At 40.6% G+C, this 24,445-nt stretch overlaps 1 protein-coding gene across 1 annotated transcript in view; it reads left to right on the top strand.

Moving 5' to 3' along the window:
- Positions 1 to 396: 396 nt before the first annotated feature.
- Positions 397 to 24,445, top strand: part of bcar1 (BCAR1 scaffold protein, Cas family member) — a 131,959-nt gene continuing 107,910 nt past the window's right edge. The window contains exon 1 of the mRNA XM_019270303.2: positions 397 to 999. Coding sequence (XP_019125848.1) covers positions 988 to 999 — 12 coding nt within the window. The 5' untranslated portion in view covers positions 397 to 987. The remainder of the gene's footprint in view (positions 1,000 to 24,445) is intronic.

The following is a 24,445-nucleotide window of genomic DNA, read 5'->3' as shown; positions in this document are numbered from 1 at the left end:
GAGGCTGAATTGCTCAATGCTTTATACTGAGTGAGTAAACAGTCAGGATGGTCCTGAGATCAAGTGTATCAACCTTTTTAAAAATTATGGATCAAAGGGATTTTACAGTGGCGTAATAGGCTTGCTCGCTCCGTATCATGGACTACATGCATTTGCCATACATTCTATAATACGGGCGCACTTGATTTAATACACTAGACTATCGTTTTGTTTACTCGAGATCTCGAATTAATTATCTCGTTATCACGGGAAAACGGAGGAAAATTATCTCATGATCACGGGAAAACGGAGGAAAATTATCTCATGATCACGGGAAAACGGAGGAAAATTATCTCGTTATCACGGGAAAACAGGTGGAATAAAAATGTATGTATGTATGGCCTTTTAGGGCTTCCGTAAACACAAAGACAAACTTTAGAGATGAATTTTAGGAAATGGGGCAAAACTACTGAATTGTAGAAGTTCCAGGTCTTTGTAGTGAGAGTGTCCCTTTAAGGCTGGACTGGTTCATCCCTGTGGAAGGACGGACGGCAGCAGGCAGCGGCACCGGCAGAGGGAGAGGCGGTGCCCCCCCAACATACGCTGGAATTTGGCTTGACCTCCGAATCATCTTTGTCGTTTATTAGCATTTATATTTTATCTTTTATTGGTGCATTTTTGCAGAAGTCCGTGAAGGATTTCTCTCTTGTGACAAAGGAGAGGGGCGGCGGAGGGAGGAGACACAGCCAGGTCTGGTGGACATTCAGGCGGCCGCACTGCTCCTGCTGTTGCCACAAATCCGTGCTTTTGCTGCAAACGCGTTCACACGCTAACACCCACACTTTGAACTCGCCAAACCCTCTAGCTGGATGTTTGTCTTTGCTGACTTCACTATGGAATGGACAAAGGAGGACTGATACCTGGGAGACGTGAAGAAAATCTTGCATCGTGCGACCACCGTGCATTTTAAAGCCAGTAGCTTTAAAGGAGAGTGGCAACACTAGCAAAATGTCTGTCCCTGTAAGTATGTCTTCCCCGAAGCTACTCACAGAATTTCATACTGTGTTTAGAGATAATTCTTCTGCGTGGTAGAAGCAAGACATAACACGTTTAATTATCACACAGCTCCTCTTCAATCCGGCACACACCCAGTTCCACACCGAGCAACTCGAATGAAAGAAACTGCCTGTGTCATTAAAGCAGCTATGTTAACTTGCTCTAATAAGTAATGTTCCGAATGAAAAAAAAAATAGAATAAAGTGCTATTCTTCAGTAAGTTGCATAGGCTGGAAGAACCAATTGACTGAATATTAGTTAGCTACAGTACAGCTATGTTCACCAGTAAAGGGGCTAATCTGCCAGTTCTGTAAGTGCCCTTAGATTTAAGGCCACAAAGTAGGTCTGTAGTGACATAGCTCTATTCTTGGCAGGCCTGGCCTTTCAGACATGCAATATCGCTTGCTGGAGTGTGTTCTATGACCAGGTTTTTATATACAGTATGTTGCTTTTATACACAGTCCCAGATGTTTCACTGCAGTTGCTGCTGTTGTAAATGGTCTTGATGGAGCTTGTTGTGATGTTCTTTATCACATTCCTAAGGATCTCTTTCACAAACTCTGCCTGGAGGGTCTAATGAGGAGCTGCATTAGTCTGTGTGTGTGTGTGCAGTCCTGCCAGTCATTGTACCCAGCTATTTTCCTAAAATGGAAAAGAGCTTCTATTGTATCATTAGTGATGAGTAATATTGACATTGTTCATCAGTTGTCACATCTGTTAAATCAAATCAAATTCAAATCAGATTTTATTTGTATAGCCCAAAGTCACAAAGTACATTTGCCTCAGAGGGCTTTACAATCTGTACAGGAAGTGACACCCTCTGTCCTTAGACCCTCGTTTCGAGTGAGGAAAAACTTGCCCACAAAAAAGGGGAGGGATCCCTCTCCCAGGACGGACAGACGTGCAATAGATGTCACGTGTACAGGACAAATCAACACAAACAGGGAGGGAGAGAGAGATGAAGTCCCCCGGCAGTCTAATCCTACTAAGGGATGATCAGAGCCAGCTCTAACTATAAGCTTTATCAAAAAGGAAAGTCTTAAGTCTATTCTTAAAAGTGTTGACCGTGTCTGCCTCCTAAACCCAGAATGGTAGTGTGTTCCACAGAAGAGGAGCCTGATAGCTAAAAGCTCTGGCTCCCAATCTACTTTTGGAGACTATAGGAACCACAAGGAACCCAGCATCCTGAGAGCGCAGTGTTCTAGAGGGGTAGTAAGGTACTATGAGCTCTTTTAGATATGATGGTGCCTGACCATGAAGAGCTTTTATAAGTAAGGAAAAGAATTTTAAATTCTATTCTAGATTTAATAGGGAGCCAATGCAAGGAAGCCAAAATGGGAGAGATGTGATCTCTGATCTTGGTTCCTGTCAGAACACGTGCAGCAGCATTCTGAATGAACTGCAAAGTCCTAAGAGACTTATTGGCGCAGCCTGATAACAAAGTGTTACAGTAGTCCAGCCTAGAGGTAACAAACGCATGGACTAGTTTTTCTGCATCCACTTGAGACAGGATGCGTCTGATTTTGGCGATGTTACATAAGTGGAAGAATGCAGTCCTCGAAATTTGTTTTATGTGGACATTACAGGACAAATCCTGATCAAAAACAACTCCAAGATTCTTTATGGTGGAGCTGGAGGCCAGGGTGATCCCATCTAAAGTAACTAAGTCTCTAGAAAGAGAGTTTCTGAGGTGTTTGGGTCCAATTAAAAGAACTTCAGTTTTGTAAATGGACTGTACTTATATAGCGCCTTTCTAGTCTTCCAACCACTCAAAGCTCTCATTCACCCCATTCACACACTGATGGCATTGGCTACCGTGCAAGGTGCCAACTGCTCATCAGTTTAAGGATTTAAGCATTCATACACATTCATACACCGATGGCACAGATTTCGGGAGCAACTTGGGGTTCAGTATCTTGCCCAAGGAGACTTCGGCATGCAGACCGGGGAGCCGGGGGATCGAACCGCCGATCATCTGATTAGTGGACGACCCGCTCTGCCTGTGAGCCCCTGAATTTAACATCAGAAAATTGTAGGTCATCCAACTTTTTATATCCTTAAGGCATGCTTGGAGTTTAGTTAACTGATTGGTTGCATCAGGCTTGATTGATAAATATAATTGGGTGTCGTCATAACAATGAAAATTGATAGTGATTCCTAATAATGTTCCCTAAAGGAAGCATATATATATATATATAAACTGAATAGAAAAAAAAAACTGACTCCATGACAAACTTTGGTATGCATGGGGGATTCATCATTGACGTGAACAAACTGAGATCGATCTAAGAAATACGACTTAAACCAGCTTAGGGCGGTTCCTTTGAAGCCAATTTGATGTTCCAGTCTCTGTAAAAGAATTTGATGGTCAATGGTGTCAAATGCGGCACTAAGATCTAACAGGACAACTACAGAGATGAGTCCTTTGTCTGATGCCATTAGGAGGTCATTTGTAACTTTGACTAATGCGGTCTCTGTGCTATGATGCACTCTAAATCCTGACTGGAAATCCTCAAATAGACTATTGTTATGGAGAAAGTCACACAGCTGATTAGCTATAGCTTTCTCAAATATCTTAGAGAGAAAGGGAAGGTTTGATATCGGTCTGTAGTTGGCTAAGACCTCTGGGTCTAGAGTGGGCTTTTTAAGAAGAGGTTTAAATACAGCTACCTTAAAGAACTGTGGTACATGTCCTGATAATAAAGACAGATTAATCATATCCAGTAAAGAATGACTAACTAGAGGTAAAACATCATTGAGCAGCCTGGTTGGGATGGGGTCTAGGAGACAGGTTGACGGCTTAGATGCAGAAATTATTAAAGTTATTTGATGAAAGTCGATGGGAGAAAAACAGTCTAAATACATATCAGGTTTTACAGCTGTTTCCAACCTTGCTGTATCAGAATGCAGATCAATGCCTGTTGAGGGCAAGACGTGATGGATTTTGTCTCTAATAGTTATAATCTTATCATTAAAGAAGCTCATGAAGTCATTGCTACTTAGACCTAAAGGAATAGATGGTTCAGTAGAGCTGTGATTCTCTGTTAGCCTGGCTACAGTGCTGAAGAGAAACCTGGGGTTGTTCTTATTCTCCTCAATTAAAGAAGAGTAGTAGGCTGCTCTGGCATTACGGAGAGCCTTCCTGTATGTTTTGAGATTATCTTGCCAGACTAGATGAGATTCTTCTAGTCTTCTTTAGTGGCACGCCATTTGCGTTTTACGTGTCTCTTGCTTTAATTTACGAGTCTGCTGGCTATACCATGGTGCTAGCCTTCTTTGTTTAATTGTCTTCTTTTTCAGAGGTGCAATAGAGTCTAGAGTTGTCGTAATAAAACTGTAGTACTATCAACAAGATGATCTATTTGTGAGGGGCTAAAGGAAGCAGACAAGTCTTCTGTTACATTAAGACATGGCATTGAATTCAATGCTGAAGGAATCACTTCCTTAAATTTGGCTACAGGACTATCAGATAAACATCTGCTGTAGGAGTTTCTGCAAAAAGGCTTATAATCCAGTAATATGAACTCAAAGGTTATTAAAAAATGGTCAGACAGAAGAGGATTCTGTGGAAAGACTATTAAATTATCAATTTTGATGCTATATGAGAGAACAAGATCAAGAGTGTGGTTCAGACAATGAGTCGGTTTATTTACACTCTGACAGAAGCCGATTTAATCTAATAAAGAGATAAACGCAGTACTAAGACTATCATTGCGGTTGTCCACATGAATGTTAAAATCACCTACAATAATTACTTTATCTGTTTTAAGGATCAAGCCTGATGCTAATGCAGATAAAAATTCAGAATAAGGACCAGGAGCTCTATATACTGTAACAAATAGAATTGGCTGCAATGTGTTCCATGTTGGGTGAGTGAGGCTAAGAACAAGGCTTTCAAATGAATTATAATTTAGTTTAGGTTTAGGATTTATTAATAGACTTGAGTCAAATATGGCTCCAACTCCACCACCTCGACCAGTACTTCGAGGAATATGAGTATTACAATGACTGGGAGGAGTGGATTCACTTAAGCTAACATATTCATCCTCCTGCAGCCAGGTTTCAGTGAGACAGAACAAATTAATATCATAGTCAGATATTAATTCATTGACTAAGACAGCTTTAGATGACAAAGACCTGATATTCAGGAGTCCACATTTAATTTTCTTATTTTGGACTGTTGGAGATGTTGATTTAATTTTTATTAAGTTATTACGATGAACTCCTCTTCTGTTTGTTTTATCTTTAAATAATGTTGGTGGACGGGGGACAGACACAGTCTCTATACTAAAGGACTGGGTGGGCAACTGCTCTAATGGAGGTGCAGAGAAGCGTGTAAGAAGCGTCTGCTTCCTGGTCTCAACTCTGGGTTGTCACGGTTTTGGTCGACTAATAAACTTGGCCATATTTCTAGATATAAGATATGTTCCATCCAAAGTGGGATGGATGCCGTCTCTCCCAATCAGACCAGGTTTTCCCCAGAAAGGTGTCCAATTGTCTATGAAGCCCACATCGTTTGCTGGACACCACCTCGAAGCCAGCGGTGGAATGACGACATGCGGCTAAACATGTCATCACTGGTCACATTGGGGTGGGGTCCAGAGAAAACTGTAGAGTCGAACGTCGTTTTGGCGTATTCACACACCGATGAAACATTAATTTTAGTGACCTCCGATTGGCGTAACCGGGTGTCATTACCGCTGATGTGAATAACAGTCTTACTGTATCTACGTTTATCTCTACGGGGGACGGCTAACTGAAGCTACCTTCGGCAGTACTGCACTGGCTACAGGGGACTTGCTAAATATAGCAGCTACTGACTGTTCGGTGGTGCGGTACCATGCCTCTAAATCAATAAGCATCGTCTCCAAAGCTACAAATAAAATTACAAGTACCGTTATCGCTAAAGGAGGATGTGGAGTGGCTAAACATGTGGCATACCGGGCAGGAGACCAGGAAAGAGCAGGAAAGGTGAGAGAAGCCATTGCTATAGCAGATTTAATGTGTTACTTAAGTTAAGAGACCTGTTTGTGCATAAACAGAATAAGTCTAAAGATAGTTTAGAGATATGTAGACAATCACTGTTGTGAAAAATATGAAAATTTGGTCTATTGAGGCCACACCCACTACATGCAAAGGTGATTTCTGCTGTACCTGGACCACAATTTAGAGCTCAGAGCACACAGACTATTGAAGCCACTTTTGAGTCCCTTGACTACATAAAGTGAAGTAACTTTTGATGATATTATGGAAGAAGACGTTAAATAAGCTATAGCTAGCATAATTTCACTGGCCATTTTTAAGGCTATTTTATCATAATGCTAGCTTACCCCAAATTACTAAAGTCCCCACAATTTCCAGTTAATTCCCAGAAATTCCCATAAATTTCCATAACTCATGGAAAGTTTCCAATTTGGAATATTTCCAAAATGTTCAAGCTTACCTAAGTTTCTGGAAATTTTCCACCACTTTGCAGCCCTAGTTAATATTTATTATTAGGGCCCGAGCACGCGGTGCAAGGCCCTATTGAATTTCGTATGTTTATTTATTTTTTTCCACTTCTTTCTTTTCTTCATCTTCCTAAAAGTAAATCGCATTTTTGACGGCCCATATCCCCTCAAAAACTCACAAAAATCCCCCCACCCCCATGTCAGGTGTAAAATTATGTATTTTGGGGTCTCACACATGGACGTACGCATATGGCTCTACAGCACCACCTAGGTGTGCGTTTTTGGTGGTGCCCCTCGCCACGATTTCGTCCACGTGTACGAAATTTGGAGGGAGTATGTAACATGCCCAGACGCACAAAAAAGTCTCTTGGTGCCCCGGGCCACAGTGAACTGTACGGCGTCCAATGTTTGTCAAATTTGGACTTTTCGGGTTTTGGGGTCATTTCCAGGGGTCGCATTTGAACAAACTTCTCCTAGGAATTTTATCCGCTGTGCTTGAAACTTGGCGTGTGTGTTCTCAAGGCCTCGACAATGAAAAGTTATCAAAATCACAACTTTTCATCAGAGGGCATGGCCATGACGGTGCGTCAAAGTCAACGCTGCCGATTTTTTTCGAAAAAAAAAAAAAAGAGACTCCATTTACTTTTGTGCTGATTTTCAGGCAAAGGTGTTGGGCTATCATATACTTTCTCAGAGCTGTCTGAAACTTCTTGTGCTTGTTAAGACCCATATTATGCACAATTCGACTGCATAATTAGTTAGGGAGCGGGCAAAATCGCTCTATAGTGCCCCCTGGAATTTTTCTTTGGAACAGCCCCGCCACAGTTTTGGACACAGAGTCACGAAACTCCGCCAAATTGTAGAACATGGCAAGACCTACAAAAAAGTCTCCTGCAGCAATGAGCTACATTGAACAGGAAGTGAGATATTTAAGAATGAAAATCGCCATTTTTGCTGTTTTGGGCTGGTTGACAAAGGGTCATGTTTGAACGAACTCCTCCTAGGGATTTTACCTCATTGACTTCAAACTTAGTAGGCGTGTTCACATAGACTTCCTGAGTAAAAGTTATCAAAAGTATGAATTTTGGGGAAACGGTGTGGGCGTGGCGATCTATGCAGATTTCCACATGCGCACATTTCGACGTGCACACATATGCGAGGGGCCGACCATCGACCACCAGCTTTAATAATTCTTCTTCTTCTTCTTCTTCTTCTTCTTCTTCTTCTTCTTATTCTTATTATTATTATTATTATTATTAGTTACAGATATAGATGATATACAGATGATATAGTTGATCAGGTATTACATTTCTTGATTGGCCGTTCATTCCTGTGTGATTATTTGTGTTTTAAACAGTAGATTTTCCATAGAATTTTGTAAATCACGATTTAGATCCATATTGTGAGTTAAAGATTTTGTGCATATCACCCACTTTGTGTATATGTGTGTGCGTGGCTAGTGGGCCTACTACTCACCCAAAGCTTCTGTGTTTGAAAGAGCAGGAAACCTGAGGAGACACGTCAGAGTTTCTGCTGAGTGAAGCTTTTAACACACACGTTTTCTGCTGACTGCTCAAGTAATAGCACTGCACATCAGCATCAGATTGTGAATGTTACATTCATTAGTGTGTGTGTGTGTGTGTGTGTGTGTGTGTGTGTGTGTGTGTGTGTGTGTGCTGTATGTTAGCACTGCTAATATGTGCAGTATGTAGTCTGTACAGTATGTCTGTGCTGATAGAATGATGACTTAGAGAAAATACACACACAGACACACACACAGCCATCCACTTGATATTTCATTTATGCTCTGTGAGATGTTTTCAGACATGTTTCTCAAAATGGAGCTGCCAATGACCAGAGTTGGCCTCTCAGCGGGCGTGTCGCTGAGCGTGGAAAATCTGTCTGAAACGTGGAGCGGTTGGTGGTGTACCGTGGGCTTCAGTTTGGGGCTATGCCTCCTTCAAACAGTCACCCAGCCTCCCGGCTGCTCGGGAACTACCGGGGGACGGCTAACTGAAGCTACCTTTGGTGGTACCGCGCTGGCTTCAGGGGACTTGCTAAATATAGTAGCAGCTACTGACTGTTTGGTGGTGCGGTACCGTGCCTCTAAATCACTGACCCTCGACTCCAAAGCTACAAATAAACTACATTTATTATAAGTACCATTATCGCTAAAAGAGGACAGGGAGTAGCTAAACATGTGGCAGACCGGGCAGGAGAGAGCAGGAGAGGAGAGAGAAGCCATTCCTATAGCTAGGCTAGTGTGTGCGCACACACACACACACACACACACACACACACACACACACACACACACACACACACACACACACAGCCAGCCTCTTGATATTTCATTTATCCTCTGTGAGATGTTTTCAGACAAAACACATGTGCGTCATGGATCTGTTCACTGTAATATACAGCATGTTAAGGTGTTTTTATTTAGTATTGATAATACCTGATGGCTTTTACAACAACTATTTTTTTTCTATTTAAATGCCAGTGGCATGTTTCTCTTTGACCTTTTTGAATCCAAATAAATGATAAATGGACTGTACTTCTATAGCGCCTTTCTAGTCCTCTGACCATTCAAAGTGCTTTTACACTACATATCTCATTCACCCATTCACACACATACACTGATGGAATTTGCTGCCATGCAACTGCTCATCAGTTTTTAGGAGCTAACTATTCCTACACATTAACACACCAATGGCAAAGCCTCAAGGAGCAATTTGGGGTTCAGTATCTTCCCCAAAGAAAGCAGACAGGAGGAGCCAGGGATCGGACCGCAGATCCATCTGATTGGTGGACGACCCACTCTAATTCCTGAGCCACAGCCGTCCCAAAATGTATGATTTCATGGATTAAATAGAACAGTGTACATCCATTTTGGATGACAACTGTTTTTTTTTACTTCATTCTTGTAAAGTTCACGGCAATATCACGTTCAGTCTGATGTTGGATATCAACTCATTGCCGTGTGAAGGGTTTGTGATTTGTGTTATTTGTGTTTTAAACAGTTGAATTTAATAAATGTGTGTGTGAGTGTGAGAGAGAGATCTTCTTGAGCTGCTCTGGTTGAAAGAGCAGGAAAGCTGTGGAGGCATCAGAGTTTGCTGTAACTCCTATGGGAAATTATTTAGTTTCTGGAGATGTGTAAGAGGTTGGTTGGTACTGAAATTAAAATGATCAATATGAAGTAACTATCAGGAAATAAAAGCCTGAATGACTTCCTCGCCAGTAAAAGTTAAATCTTTAGCTTGAGCCAGTGTCGGATATCTCCCAAATTTCAGTTTTAACTGGCTTGTCATCAATTAATAGAGCAGTTCTTTATGCTATAGCTCATTGGTCTGGGCAAAGTAGAATTATTACTGTTCTATTTTTATTTAACTGTACAAAGTTGTGTCACATCTGGCATTAATATGCCACCAAAACTCTCAATAAACTGGTGTTCTGAGAAAAGTGCACCTGAAAATTGTTATTTGATACAGCAAAACAGGATTGTTTGCAAATGACTCAAAGTGTAGGTGATCAGTAGCTGTTGTATCTACTTCTACAAAATACCATTTCCTTATCAAGCAGCTGGGATCTGTTAGAAGGTCCACAGAGAAGCAGTGTGTGCTGAACACAACACACAGGAAACAGAGCATTCCTTTGGCCAGACAGAGGGGGAAGTGGGGCATACGCCAGAGAGAAGCAAGACAGGCCAGACCATGCAGTATTTCTGCTGCTTGTGCTATGTGTTTGTGTTTCTGAGCATGAACACATGCCTGACCTCACTGGAGGAGTGTAGCAGTGAAACTAGGTCAGAATTATTCCAGCTCACATTACAGTAGTCTCCCACTAGCCTTATGTAAGATGAGTTTTGCATGCATTCTGAAACCTTATGAAGTTGTTATAATGAATATGTTGTTGCCCAGTAACACAGACTTGTTGTTGAGTAATTGCTGAAGTCAAAGGTCAATGGTGAGGTCAGGAAGGAAGAAAGTGTTCAGGAGCCTCTGATGTCTTATGCTGTATTATTTATTGACACTTGGCCAAGGAGAATTAGAGACACTCTCAAAGTTCATCAGAAGTGCCTGAGTCGGTCTCACATTCTGCAGCACTTGTGCTGGTGGATAGACTTTAAACCCAAAGATAACACACAAATACTATACGCCCAGAATTAGTCATAGAGAATGTCTTTACCCCTGGAGGTGTTATTGTCAGCATATTCTAGTCTGGAGACACAGATGTCTGTTTACACAGATTGGAACATCAACAGCCAGCTATCTATTATGTCTAGGAAGGCAGCAACAGGCCTCTTTAATCCTGGCCACAACAGATTTGAGATATGGTGGCACCTAGTCTAAGACAAACAATTAATACTGCCGAGGACCTCAAGGCCCACACGTGACCTCGTGTTACCTAAGGATAGGAAATTCCATAACAAGACTAACATTAGCATTTATTTGGTGCCCACTTGATGACTATTTACTATGCCACAGAAAACATCTGACTTTTTCTATATGCTGCTTGCTGCTGAACAGTTAGTGTGCAGTAGGTTTGCACATCTCTCTGTGATAAACGATTTGATATGCATCTAGATACACAGGTTACGATACGATAAAAAAATTATATACTTCTATTACAGACCGATTCCATACGAATCGATACAGTGTAAGAACAATACGATTTGATTTGATTCTACGGTTAATATTTCTTGTAGATATTTTATAAAATAACGAAGCCAATTTTATGAAAGCGACTATCTTACAGTGCAGTACAATATTTTCTTTCAAATATGTAAAAGACCACATATCCCCAAGCATTGTTACTTTATGGCGCTGTCAAAAATATTTTTTTTTAAAAAGAACAAGAACAAAATCACATCAATGTATTTATTTTTAGACATGGACCAAAAAAAGTCTTGCTGCATCAACATAATTTGTTGAAGAGAATCTGGTGGATTTTCAAAATAAAATACCCTGTGCAAACTGCCGGTCGTAAAAACAGACAAAAGCAAAACTAATTAACCTCGTAGCTACTATACACCACGACATCAGCATCAAAATGACTCCCTATGTCTTGCCCCCACTAGGGTGGTGAGATGACCAACTAACCTTTTCCAATCATGTTGCCTCTGTTGCCACTTTGCACTTTACAACATCAGAAAAATCAGACCATACTTAACGCAACACGCCACTCAACTCCTGACACAAGCTGTGGTCATTTCAAGACTAGACTACTGTAATGCCCTCCTGATGGGCCTTCCAGTCTCCACAGTGAAACCTCTTCATGATCCAGAACGTGTCGGCGCGCCTGGTCTACAACCAACCCAAAAGGTCACATGTCACCCTGCTGCTCATCGAGCTCCACTGGCTACCTGTTGCAGCCCACATTAAATTCAAAGCGCTAATGCTCGCCTACAAAGTTGTCTCCGGTACTGCACCTACCGACCTGAAAGCCTTTGTACAGGCATATTTTACCTCACGACCGCTGCGCTCCTCCAATGAGCGACACCTGGGCTCTGCCACCTGTTTGCTCAAGGCAATCCAAACTTTTTTCGTTTGTTGTTCCCCGTTGGTGGAACACACTGCCAGTTCCTACCAGAGCAGGGATGTCCCTCTCTGCCTTTTAAAAATCTCCTGAAGACCCGGATCTTCAGAGAGGACATGACAAATCTAACCCTTAGGAATTGTCAGAAGCACTAGCGCTTCTTATCACACTATACCTTGACTGTTCCCTTCTCTGTAAGTCGCTTTGGATAAAAACGTCAGCTAAATGACTAAATGTAAATGTATATCTGTTGGTGATGGTTCTCTTTGGGTGCACCACTAAAAATTTGCATTAGGTTACACATAGTTATGTGATGATTTGTTTACATACAAAAAAGACGAGATCCTATAAAGGCTATAATCTGTTAAAATAGTAAGACCCTGTATTAGTTTTGTGGCATTTCATTTTGTTAAAAGGAATAAACATATTATATATTATGTTATTCATCCCTGAAGGGAAATTTGGTAACTGTACAGAGGAACGTTTAGCATTTAAATTAATTAATTAATTAATTAACTTGTACCTTCAAATTAATCCTAATAGCCTCCTTATTTATAGCATCAATGCATATAAGGAATGAAAAAGATGTCAATCATCATTCCCTCTTCTCCCCTTCATCCATTAGTATAATGTAGTTCAGTGATGTTCCTGTGTGCATTATCCAAACGGAGATGTTGTTTACTCCTCCCTTTCACCCTTTGATTTACTAATTCTAAATTTCAACTATTCATGTTGGATATATAACAGTTTGTTTAGAACAATAACAATGATTGCATTTGAGAACTGAGAGTTTTAACTACATGTATCACTCCACTTTACGGATGTTCTAGTGACTGTTCATCATCTATCTTACAGAGATAAACATATTTCTACAAATGGTTTACAAACACACACAAGGAGAAATGATTGCCTGCATGTTCAATGTGTTCAATTAATATAAAGCCACTAACTAAAAGCAGTCAATGTCAGACAGCCTTACTTAACAGTTGCCTAGTGTTTCTGTAGTGTTGACCAAAGACATATTAGCAGTTTTAAATAAAACAGTCTTCTTTTCAATCTGGTTTAAAAATAATCCCAAAAGATAAACTGTATTTACAACTTTTTATTTTGGATTTTGTCACCTCAATAACTCAAAAACGCGCTACCAGCATTATTTTAGTGGGAGACAAGCGCAGAAATGAAGTGAACCGCTTCAAAGATTTCTCACTAAAGAGCAGGTTGGTGGTTCAGATACATGCTGAAACACCAACTCAAAACACTGTTATTTTACTGTCTGTTCCTGCTTCCTTTTTGGTGCTCACAGCTCACGTACCTTCTGATAATATTAAACATGTTTGATTTTATCAAAACATGATGAGCGACTGTCAACAGTCTTAAGAGTCTTATTTCACTGGTTGCATACATGATACAAAGCAGCTGGCCTGTGGTACTCCCGGTCCTTTTCTCCTTATCTTCTCCTTTCGGCTTTTCCCTTCAGGGGTCGCCACAGTGAATCATTTGCCTCCATCTAACCCTGTCTTCTGCATCCTCTTCTCTCACACCAACTACCTTCATGTCCCCTTTCACTGCATCCATAAACCTCCTCTTTGGTGTTCCTCTAGGCCTCCTGTCTGGCAGTTCAAAACTCAGCATCCTTGTACCAATATATTCACTATTTCTCCTCTGGACATGCTCGAACCATCTCAGTCTGGCCTCTCTGACTTTATCCCCAAAACCTCTAACATGTGCTGTCCCTCTGATGTACTCATTCCTGATCCTATCCATCCTGGTCACTCCCAAAGAGAACCTCAGCATCTTCATCTCTGCTACCTCCAGCTCTGCCTCCTTGTCTTTTTCTCAATGGCACTGTCTCTAGACCAAACAACATCACTGGTCTCACCACAGTTTTGTACACACTCCCAGTCCTTTTATCAAACTAAAAAAAAGATTAAATTAACAAGCAAATCATAAACTGTTGACATTAATTACTGTTAACTAATAACAGTAATTAGTAAGCTTGTTGAACTGTAAATAAATATCATGCTTGAGGTCATTGTACTGAATATTACAGTTTTTCTCAATTGCGAAAACACAATTTCTGAAACCTTGCTCCATTTTCTTGAACACAAAACCTCATCTTTAAGCACTATTTACAAAACCTCTGACTCCTCTTGCAAAATGAAACTTTCGCCTCAAAACAGTTTTACCTGTGCTCAAAACCAAACTCTGCTCTCAAATCATAAACAAAGCGTTCAAAATGATATACACTATCAAGCAGTCAGTAAACAATACACCAAAAAAAAAAAGAAATCACATTGTTCAAAACATATAGCTCTCAGGGAGGAGTACATTTTTAATCTCAAAACAAATTTCATATCTTTCTGTCATTGTCTTTTGATGAATGAAAACATGTTCTATCATAGCAGCTCAAAATTGATCAGAAATGACTACTCTGCTTTGTCTTTGCAGTTTTTTTTGTTCTTCCACTTCCTTGTACCCCTGTTTTTACAGTACTGTACCCTGCATCTCACAAACTTGTCCTTTGGCTCTGTGATACTGTAATTCTTGTTCTTTATTGATATGAACCTGCAACCAGTCAAAATCTATTGAGCAGTCAGTACTGTAAACAAATGGAAAGCACAATGTTCAGGGCCAGACAGTTTGTTTATTGCAATTCTACAAAAAGTAGATGTGCATGTAGTGAAGTACAGTAAATCTGCAATTACAAAAATACAGTAGTATACTGAACCTGTTCTCTTCTCTGAATGTCCTTTCTATGGTGGACACAGAAAATCGTCTCAAATTGTGTTGCACTCTAACTGGGGATTCAGCGTGACGGCAGCGTAGCGAGCCAGCCGTATTCACACGAGATCACAAGATCACGAGATTCCTGAACATATGTGAGACCCCATGATAAACTTTTTATAGAGGAAAAAACAACAAACAGCTTACTTTGTTTCTCCGACGTGGAAGAGATTATAAAAAGGATCTGTTGTGTCATAAATTATTGTGTGTTGTTCCACTTCCACATTTAGTCTCTCATCGTTCATGTTGAGACCCTTTGATCGATTGACTGCTGACCTGGTGCCACCAGTCATGACGTAACGTTGATGTGAAGGTGTGATAGGCTACATGAAATGCGTATTGTGTTTTATTTTGAAAGGGGGTGGAAGTGTATTATGTTGATTCTGTCTTGGATTTTCTGTCTGGTGCAATCTGCTCTGTTGAAATTCACGTGGTTTAGCAACGGTTTGTGTCAAAAATAGAAATGCTACGGAATGATAGCACTGCAGCGCGGAAAATCGCTGCTGGGACGCTGCTGAGACGTTCTGCGGTGCGCCCGTTGGTAATGGTTTCATTGATTAGAGTGGCAGCGATCAGCTCCGGTGACCGCAGCACAGCCATTCTGGCTTACGTCCCCGGTGTGAATAAGGCTTAAGTCCTGCTTCACTCATTGTCAGTCCATGGACAAGAACATGCTCTATGATTGTTGCTTGAATTTCATTGGATATTTCCACTCTTTGTCTTCCTCTTCCTCCTTGTCCTCCTCTTCTTCTTTCTTGTCCTCCTCCTCTTCCTCCTTGTCCTCCACCTCACATACACACTCGTCCTCTCACATAGTTTCTTCTATTCATTCTCAGACTTTCTCATTCCCACCTTCAACAATCGGTTTGATCTCTGATATTGGTGGTGTCACATCATGTGTTTAGAGTTTTGCTGAAAAGTCTAAGTGAGATCTGCAAAGTGTGTTTTACCATGTGAAATGGTTTAAGGTGACAACAGACTGCACAGTTAGCTAAATGAGTTCAGGCAACTGAGAACTTTATTCAGCCAATGGGTTTTAGTGTTTTAGCAATTGAGAAAAACTGTAGCATGGACAGTTGTTTGTCACATTGGATGTATTGGACCGCTGGCTGGCAGGAAATTGAGGCTAAGACCAACCTTTCTGTTGTGTTGTCTAAAAGATTTATGGTATTCCAGCTTCATGCTGCACACACTGTGTTCTGTTGGTCTATATTAGGGCGGAATGCTCATTAGCCTACTCTACTTGTGATGGCCTATAAAATGACAGCACAGCCTCTGGAGAACTTTAAGAGACTCTGTCATTCTGCTTTTACTCTCCTCTGCAACGTGATGATCTAAATGGATCTGTGTATTTACTAGAGTCAGATGTCCAGTAGAGCATGTAGGCCTTATGCTGGTTTTATGTTTCAGAAAATGGGACAATAATTTTATCTCTGTGTAGAAGTCAAAGAGGGAAAGATTTCTAAAAGTCTTGTTGAAGAGTTGTTGTATGGGTGAACAAAAAAACATTTATACCCTATATATTGTAATCAGTGCTGAGAATTGAGGTTTATCCAGGCATTAAAGTCTTCAAGTATTTGAAGAAAACATTGAATTATATGAGTTTCTTTTAAAATGTTGGTCCAACTTTCTTACAAACTGAAAACATTTGTTCCTCGCAAGGAGCAACAGGACATATAGAATCATCATAATGTGAATATGCAATATCGCCTTGAATGTTACAGCTGACAGTGATAACAGAGGACCAGTCAGTGGTCAGTACACCTTTTTTGGAGAGCAGAAATATCCACAACAAAGTCCATATCATATATCATATCATTGTTTGGACACTGTTTCATTGTGTAAAATATTTAGCATAAGTCTACAGTATATTCTGTCTATAAATTAGTAGTCACCTGCTTGCTTGTGGAGTGAATTGTTGGGTCTTTGGAAATAGTATTATAGAGTATGGTCTAAACCTGGGGTAAACATTTATTGGATTGAATTTACAGGGTTGGATAGAATAGTGAGAAGCAGCGATAAAGCATATTGTTATTTCTCACTCTTGCACACCTGATAGCAAATATTATGTGAGCTACAGCTCTTTCTGTAATGGTCATGTTTGAAACTCATGACATAGCATAAACAAAACAGTGGCTAATGATTTAATGGTAAGAAAAAAACATTTTATCATGTATTTCATATCTAGAAGGAAGGATATGTAAACTCACGGTACTCTTGCTAAATGTATGCATTGTTGGCTTTCTTTCTTTCTTTCTTTCTTTCTTTCTTTCTTTCTTTCTTTCTGCCTTCCTTCCTTCCTTCCTTCCTGCCTGCCTTCCTTCCTGCCTTCCTTCCTTGCTTTCATTAGCTGCTCTGCAACTGCAAGTGTGTGTCCTGTACATGTGTTATCAGCAAAACTAGATCAGTCCAGACTGATTTACTGGCCCTTCAGGCTCAGTTGCCATAGCAACATCCTTATGTGTGTTAGGGAGGTAGGGCCAGATTTAAAATGATATATGATCTGAGGGTAAGGCTCAAATACTGTCCCAGACAAATATGTACCTGATGTTCATCTCCAGTTATAAATAAAGCCCCATAAAAGAATATATTTTAGAAAGCTTCACATGTGAAGAAAAGGTAAAACATAGTATACTCATGTGCCTGCAGGGGGCACCACAGGTAGAGGTAGATCTTACAGCATGTAGTGAAGAAGTAACACCAATCTGCTCTTATAATAAAAATAATACAATCTGAGAGAAGTGATATTATTATTTTTCATTTTCATTATAAATACATTGTCACTTAATTGAGTTAATAGTAATAGTCTTTCTGTAGAGATTCTACTTTAAAACACAAGATGACAACAAGAACATTAAAATTAGCCATGATGAAGCCATGATTGATATAGGTTTCAGGCAGTCCCAATCTGCTTTGCATCTGCAGGCATTAGTTTCATCTGTGTGTGTGTGCATGTGTGAAGCTGCATGACGTGGAACTGAAAATAAATTCATAGCTTGGTGTTGGTTAGCTCAGTTGGTAGAGCATCCGCCCCATTCCTGTCACTCTTCAGTTGTTCCTATCAAATAAAGCTTGAAAAGGCCAAAACATATCTTTAAAAAATTAATAATAATCATGATAAAATTAAATCATGGCCCTAAAACATTCAAAAAAGGTGTATTATTTTAAATATCATTTCATCTAGCTTATCCACACATTAAGCATCATGTTGCTGCATCCTACCCGTACACTAATATACAAGTAATTCAATTTTATTCAATTTTATTTATATAGTGCCAGATCATAACACAAGTTCTCATGATCTCATAAAAATGTGCAAAAATTAAATAAATACATCATTAAATAATTACAGAATTAAATACACAAACGTGTTATTAAATGTGTCATCAATTCATTAAAATATAGAGTCATTTCATGTAAAAAACATATACAATTATTTCACTATTTCCATTTCATGGTCCTGTGTTGCAGTGCTTCATACATTGTCAAACTGTCAAACTCACCCATCAAAGTCAGTGGGTGGGGCTAAGGCTAATCTAGTCTGATCCATTGCTTTGGTCTGAAGTAGAGTGCCTGGATAGAGACAATGGCAGGTATCTGTTGTGACTTAGCCGCTGGAGCCGGAGGAGTTTTGCTCAGAGTTTCCTAAATCAAATTCACTGCTTCTCTCAGCAGCTCCGGGCATGTTTTAGACATTTTGTCCTGCACCTCGCACGCTGTCTCAGCATTGGGGTTAGCAGGATTGAGTCTTCCCCTTGATTATTAGCCGTTGCAAGCCGTTTAACCCTCTGGGGACTAACTCCTAAACCCCACTGCACACACCATTTTCCAGCATGGCGGTGTCTGGGGAGGTTAATGCCACGGAAACTGCTGCTGTTATGGTCATTTGTTTTTAGTTTTTATTTTATAAAATAGTGTGTTCTATTAGACTCGCTGGAAGTAGTATTTTCATTATGTGATTTCTGCATTAATTTGCATTTATTTAATTAATCTTTCAACATCTGTCTCAACTGCTGCCACTGTGTGGGGCAGCTGCCTCTGACCTGCTGCTGTGCTGCTGCTGTTATGGGCATCTGCGAGTAAGATACCTTTAGTTTATGTTAGTAGTTAACAGTGGCAGGTTAACAGGTTATGGGTGTCATTCTGCAGCAAACTATTGCTGGAAAGGAAATACACTGCCACAGACACCGGCAGGGCAGCAGCATTTCAGAGGCAGCTGCCCCGCAGAGCAGCAGCGGTTGAGAGTTTAATTAAGAAAACCTTGCAAATTAATGCAGAAATTATGTAATGGAAATGCTAATTCAGCAACTACAACACTGACACCTATTTTATAAAATAAAAAATAAAAACAAATGGCCATTACAACAGCAGTTGCCCCAGACACCGCTAAGGCAGCGGCAGCTCCCTCAGACACCGGCAGCTGGTCTTTGGTTCTTTACAACAAGTAAGTCTCAGACACACACAAACCACACATCTCTGTTTTCAGTGGAATCTCAGGAAAACAGTGCAAAAAAACCCAAATCTATCTATCATAAACCGTTTCTGAGATATTAGCAGATATGTAAAACTGTAGACTTTTAGGAGGATCCGCCCAATCCGTCCCCAGATTAATAGAGTGTCTAAACCAACGTAGAGGTGAATTGGAATGTGTTCACTAGCTCTGCATCAGTCCATTATCTGGATGCGCAGAGTAACCAATCAGGCATTAGGATCCGCCTACCAACTTTGATGGGCGAGGTTGACAGATAAAATAAATTCATGCAGCATTGCAACAGAGGACCATGAAATGGAAATGGAAATAGTAAATTAATTATGTTTTTTGGGGGGGAAAAAAACATAATTTAATGGTATTGAAATGGTATTTTAATGAATTAATGACACATTTAAGTAATTATTTAATGATATGATTATTTATTTATTTAATTTTGGCACTTTTAGTCCTCCATAGGTGTCAGCGTGTGTGTGCGTGCTTGTTTCACAAAGTCAGGCTTGTGGGTCAGGTGCCACCCAGAGAAATCAAGCGCAGCTATGCACGCATGCTCTCTGCCTCTAGCACGTGAGAGATACAGAACATCGCAAAATAAACCCCCTTGAACAGGTGGCCACAAATGCCAAACACCGTGGCGTATCCAAAAGCCGAAATGATGGTGAGCATCCTCATCTTGTCAACCAAAGGAATACGGAGTTTCAGGCTTAAACTTAAAAAATGTGACCTTGGGAGATAGAGAAAGAACAGGTGCCCTGTGCTTCTTTGGGAAATTTCTCCTCTTCAATTTACATGGGAGTAGATGGGGCAGTGGGTGCATGTTGCTGGCATATTTGTATTTGTCTGTCTGTCTGTCTGTCTGTCTGTCTGTCTGTCTGTGAGAGAGAAGGATGAAATGGCCAACATTCAAACTGTATTATTGACAGTCATTGTTATTATACAGAGAGTTCAATAAAGTTAATCACAGTCAGGCTTGGGAGCGGCAGGGGCAGGCACGATTTCTAAAGAAATTTTGAGTGTGCCTGACTCTGGCCCCGTGCATTAAATAGCTGTCAGCGTTTGTGTGCGTGCTTCTGTGTTTTACAAAGGCAGTGTGTCTGTATGTGTGTGTATGTGTCTGTCTGTCTGTTTGTATCTGTGAGAGACAAGGATAAAATGGCCGACATTCAAACTGTATTATTGACAGTCATTGTTATTAATAAAGGTAATCACAGTCAGGCCTGGGAGGGGCAGGGGCAGGCTTTGGTTGCCAAGCAACCAGGGCCAGTTGGAGCCCACCAATCAGAGCAGAGCAGAGCAGTCAACCACAGCAGCTCCTGTGACATTTGACACCACTGAGAGAGAGAGAAAAACGTCTGAAAGTACTTGAACAACAAGGATTTCTGCCCAAACCGTAGATCCTGTCATTGAACCAACTTCACTATGAGCATCCTGAGCTCTTCCTGAATGTCTACATATACCGTATATGTATGTATATATATATATATATATGTGGCTAAAGTAGAGCGATGGAAAAAAAAACTGGTACCTCTGCTTTCCTCCAGAAATGTTCCTGCCTTTTTAACACGGTGGCCTATGAGACTCTGGATGGGTGTTGCTGGCACATCTTTGTGTCCCACGCCAAAACCATAAGTGTGTCAGCTTCAGCAGTGTTATCACTGTGACCACCACAATTTTTCCTGTGTCTCTATGTATAAATTTTTTCTATAGAGTGAAATTTGTGGCCTCGAGAGCAGTTTCCAAATTTATTTTTAGATTTAGTTTTTTCTCCCCCTCTCTTCTCTAGTGATCATGTCACCAACTGTAGCTCGCGAACATTCTACCAATACACACCCATTCATTTCTTGGTGTGGTTTTTGGCGATTTCTAGGCAAACCATTCGGCGAAACGCTTAGAAAAGTCATAGCAGACAATTCCCAGCCAAGCTGCATGCTTTGATACCTTTTTTGTGTATGTGCGACCAAAACACAGTGTGCCAAAAAACGGCGTAAGAATAATAACTAGAAAATTTCTAAAGAAATTTTGAGTGTGCGTGACTCTGGCCCCGTCGTCCCCATGCATTATTACTGACACTGCTCAGCAAATTCAGTACTAGAAAAGAAATTTTGAGAGTGACGGGTGGGCTGTTGCTGGGGGTCTGTATCCAAAAATCATTAGCATGTTAACATTAGCATGTTAACATTGATGTGCTAGCAGTTAACATTAGCATGTTAGCATTAACATGTTAGCATTAGCATGTTAAAATTAGCATGTTAGCATTAGCATTTCACCATTAGCATGTTAACACTGATGCACTAGCAGTTAACATTAGCATGTTAGCATTAGCATGTTAACGGTGATGCGCTAGCATGTTAGCATTAGCATGTTAACATTAGCATGTTAGCATTGATGTGCTAGCAGTTAACATTAGCATGTTAGCATTAACATGTTAGCATTAGCATGTTAAAATTAGCATGTTAGCATTAGCATTTCACCATTAGCATGTTAACACTGATGCACTAGCAGTTAACATTAGCATGTTAGCATTAGCATGTTAACAGTGATGCGCTAGCATGTTAGCATTAGCATGTTAACATTAGCATGTTAGCATTAACATGTTAATGCCGATGCGCTAGCAGTTAGCATTAGCATGTTAAAATTAGCATGTTAGTAATTAACATGTGTTTGATTCCGAGTGGCTAATGTTAATTAGCATTAGCATGTTTGCATTAGCATGTTAGCAATAGCATGATAACGTTGATGCGCTAGCAGTTAGCATTAGCATGTTAGCATTACCATGTTAGTAATCAACATGTATTTAATTCCTAGTGGCTAATGTTAATTAACACAAATTTTAGCATTGGTCGCTAATGTTTGCAAATAGCATGTCTTTACAGCTTGCGCTAACGCTCTGCTGTCTCTGTCTGCCATTTTACACAGACAGGTTCAAATTAAGTGCCAAGAACTACTAAAATGGCCACTCGGCTTCTGTCTGCTGGCCCCTCCCCCCTCTCCTCCTTCACGCAGGCTGAGGTTGCTAAGCAGCAGGACCAACTGTAATCAGGGGAGCAGTTTGCACCTGTTAGAATGTCACTTAGAGACTGAGAGAAAATGTTGAGAACTCCTCTCGAACAGGAAGGATTTCTGACCAAACCGTAATTCCAATCATTGAACCGGCTTAACCTGAGGCACGATGAGACCTTCCTGATCATTTTAAATAGGCGTTTTGTGTCGATAAATGAAGAAATGTGCCCGTAGGAGCAAGAGAGAGAAACGTTACTTCTGCCTTCCTCCAGAAAATTTCCTGCTTTTTTAACATGGGAGTATATGAGGCTTTGGGGGGGAGTAGTCGATCAATTAGCACGTCAGGAGCCAAAACTATATGTCTGACAGCTTTGGCAGGCGAATGTGAGTGAGACGACAAATTTTGCTACGTTTCTATGTACAAATCGTGTCTGTAGTGGGGCATTTGAGGCCACGGTAGTCAAATACGTTTTATTTTTTCACTGATCGTTCTCTCCCCTCTCCACTCTAGCGATGACATCACTCACTCTAGCTCTGGAAAGTTCTCGCAATACACACCCATTCATTTTTTGGCTTCGTTGTTGGCGATTTTTTGGCAAAACTGTTTGCCGAAACTCTTAGAAAAGTCATAGCAATCGATTCCCGGCCGAGCCGGTCGTTTCGATACCCGTTTTGTGTATGTGCGACAAAAACTATGGGAGGAGTAGCGTGACAAAAAAACGGCGTAAGAATAATAAGCATAAGTGCGGTGGATAACATATAGTGTGCGCCTTGCACGCACACTCAACTAGAAAATTCCCGCAGAAATTTTGAGAGTGCCTCGTGGGCTGCTGCCAGGGGTCTGTATTCAAGAACAAAAAGCACACCTCAAATTGTAATTTTTAACATGTTTATTTACACACATGAGCAGCTAGCGCTAACAACGCTAACCACTAATTATAGCATTGGCTGCAAATGTTAAAAATTAGCATATATTTACTACAATGAGTGGCTAGCGTTAATGCGTGAGCCCTAATTTTAGCATTAGCCTGTCTTTTACCCTCTCTTTGTGTCATTTAGACAGACAAGTTCAAATTAACTGCCAATAACTGCTAAAATGGCCGCAGTCGTGCTTCTGTCTACTGACAGACAGATTACCTCTGTGTGTGTATCTGTGTCTCTGTCTGTCTGCCTCTCTGAGTGTGTGTGCGTGTGAGTGAGTGAGTGAGTCTGTCTGTCTGTCTGTCTGTCTGTCTGTCTGAGTCTGAGCAATCAGGCCACGCATGCTCTCTCCCTCTCCCTCTGACCCCTGAGAGACACAGAAACTCTAGAAATTAAGCCCCTCGAAGGTGGCCAAAAATACCATATAAGGTGTGCTGCAAACCAAAATCTGAAATGACCATCAGCATTCTCGTCGCGTGGACCATCTCCTTGCCGATTTTCAGGCAAAAATTTTATAAACTTTGGCCTTGGGAGTTAGAGAAAGCATGGGTGCTCCCTGCTCCTTTTGGAAATTTCTCTTGTCAAATTAACATGGGAGTAGATTGGGCAGTAGGTGCGTGTTGCTGGCGCATCTTTGTGTTTGACCCCAAAACTGTAAAGCTGACAGCTTCAGCAGTGACTTTATCACTGCGACCGCCTCAAATTTTTCTATGTTTTGAGAGGTAATCATGTCTGTAGTATGGCATTTGAGGCCACGGTAGTTGAATAAGTTTTATTAAAAAAAATAAAAAAAATTCTCTGGTCTGCACTCTAGCTATGACATCACTCACTGTAGCAGACGCAATACACACCCATTATAAACCCAGAAATTTTACAAAATTGATCTTCATGATTGATCAGTGATTGAACAAAAAGTGCTGATAAGTAAAGTGAATCACTGAAGAGAAGCCAAGAGTACATACATTTTTAAGTTTAAATTAAGTCTATTGGTGAAAGTATGCCAGAGCAGGTTATGTTGAAAATGTCTCCCGAAAAATTCATTTTTGTGTTTTTTTTTCAGGGTTTCCCTTTCATTCCTATGCAAATCTCTTACCTCTTACCTCTCTCTTGTGATCGGTATTGGTATCGGCCATGAGAAGCAGGAAATTATTGGTTATCGGTATTGGTCAAAATTTTTCATAGTGTGCATCACTAGTTTTGATATATAATATGTTGGGGTCCTCTC

This window comes from Larimichthys crocea, chromosome XXI (assembly GCF_000972845.2).
Source record: "Larimichthys crocea isolate SSNF chromosome XXI, L_crocea_2.0, whole genome shotgun sequence".
In the NCBI taxonomy this organism is placed as follows: Eukaryota; Metazoa; Chordata; class Actinopteri; family Sciaenidae; genus Larimichthys; species Larimichthys crocea.
Note: the sequence above shows the minus strand (reverse complement) of the source record. Positions and strands in the feature narration are given on the sequence as shown.